At 42.6% G+C, this 1,297-nt stretch overlaps 1 protein-coding gene across 1 annotated transcript; it reads left to right on the forward strand.

The window, feature by feature from the left end:
- Positions 1-332: 332 nt before the first annotated feature.
- FOMMEDRAFT_163842 (uncharacterized protein) lies at positions 333-1,249 on the forward strand (the record flags this gene model as incomplete). The annotated part of the gene is made up of 4 exons (XM_007272332.1): positions 333-515; positions 575-764; positions 816-1,045; positions 1,106-1,249. The coding sequence occupies 4 exons, from the start codon at positions 333-335 to the stop codon at positions 1,247-1,249; spliced, it is 747 nt and encodes a 248-aa protein (XP_007272394.1).
- Between the last annotated feature and the right edge of the window lie 48 nt (positions 1,250-1,297).

Raw genomic sequence — 1,297 nt, forward strand, 5'->3', positions numbered from 1 at the left:
ACTAGAATAAGTGATTTGTTTCATTGTTTTGAATGGATGAGAAGTAATTTAAACTGAGTAAATACTTATTTATATATTTGAAAGAAAAAAGGTGTTTCAAGGATACACACTCAAATTCAATTCAAAGTTCATAAAACTTGGTATTAATGCACTTAACAGTAGTATCTATAAGCTAGTATTTTTTTTGTTTCAGGAAAAAATGTGTGATAATGGAATAAAATACAAATTTGAATGGGCTGTCTCAAGAGCGGATGACAATTCAGATTATGTAAGTATCACATGAGCGATTGTCGTTCTGACGAGGTGAACCACACATCGCTTTCTCATCCACCATGTCGTCTACAGCAAGTGATAACCGTCATCCCTATATTGTCTACGTGCCACGCAGTAAGAATTCCGTGCCTTGTCCCATTTACGTTCCGGAGAACGCATTCATCAAAACCTTGGAAGAGGCAATTTGTAAAGAGCGGGTTTTCGAAGATGACCTACAGGGGCAATACCCGATCCTCCTCAAAGTACTTTCTCATCCGTCTTCTAGTCTGCCATTGTGCTGATAATTGGTGTTCTTCTTTAGTGTGGTAACCTGAAGATGCTCCCACGCCAGTCACTTTATGAAAGTGCTTTGGAGTGGCTTCGCCAACGTACGGGTGATGGGGAAGATGATAAGCTTATGATGCCTGCAATGCGTCTGCACGACTATTTCCCTGACGGACCTACGCCAGAGGATGAAAGAATGATAGACGTTGTTGTCGTGACTAATTCCAGTATGTATTCTGTTCTCTACCCAATACTATATCCAACCGACTTCTCCCTAGTTTGGGGCAGTTTGAATTATACTGCTCTCAGTTCATCTGACTCGCTCAATCGGTTCTGTAAAGAAATCACGTTTTTAGTTCCGCGTGGTGATGGTGAACCGGATTGGCAGGTTGTGGTTAACCTGAATAACTATCTCGGTCAACCGTCGTATCCTCAATTTGTCGAGAATGTAGTTCAAAGACCGAGGCAGGCAGCAGACGACGGTAATAGTAGGGCCTCTGCAAAAATGGTTGTATCCTGTTTGAAGGCATACCTTCTCAATTGCTGATTATTTCGGTGGTCTGTACAGGGCCTCCGGAATATGCTTGATGCAATCACACCTGAAGGCAACAATTCGGAGATTTTCTCTAAGCTCTTGAGTGACGAAGACGGAGCGTCCCCGTATGCGCAGTCGCATCCTGAGATCACCCATATATTCATGCTCTTTCCTTAACAAATTGCTGGCGATCGAGTTCAGTTCGTCTACACTGACGGCAGAAAC

Source organism: Fomitiporia mediterranea (assembly GCF_000271605.1).
Source record: "Fomitiporia mediterranea MF3/22 unplaced genomic scaffold FOMMEscaffold_1026, whole genome shotgun sequence".
NCBI lineage: Eukaryota > Fungi > Basidiomycota > Agaricomycetes > Hymenochaetales > Hymenochaetaceae > Fomitiporia > Fomitiporia mediterranea.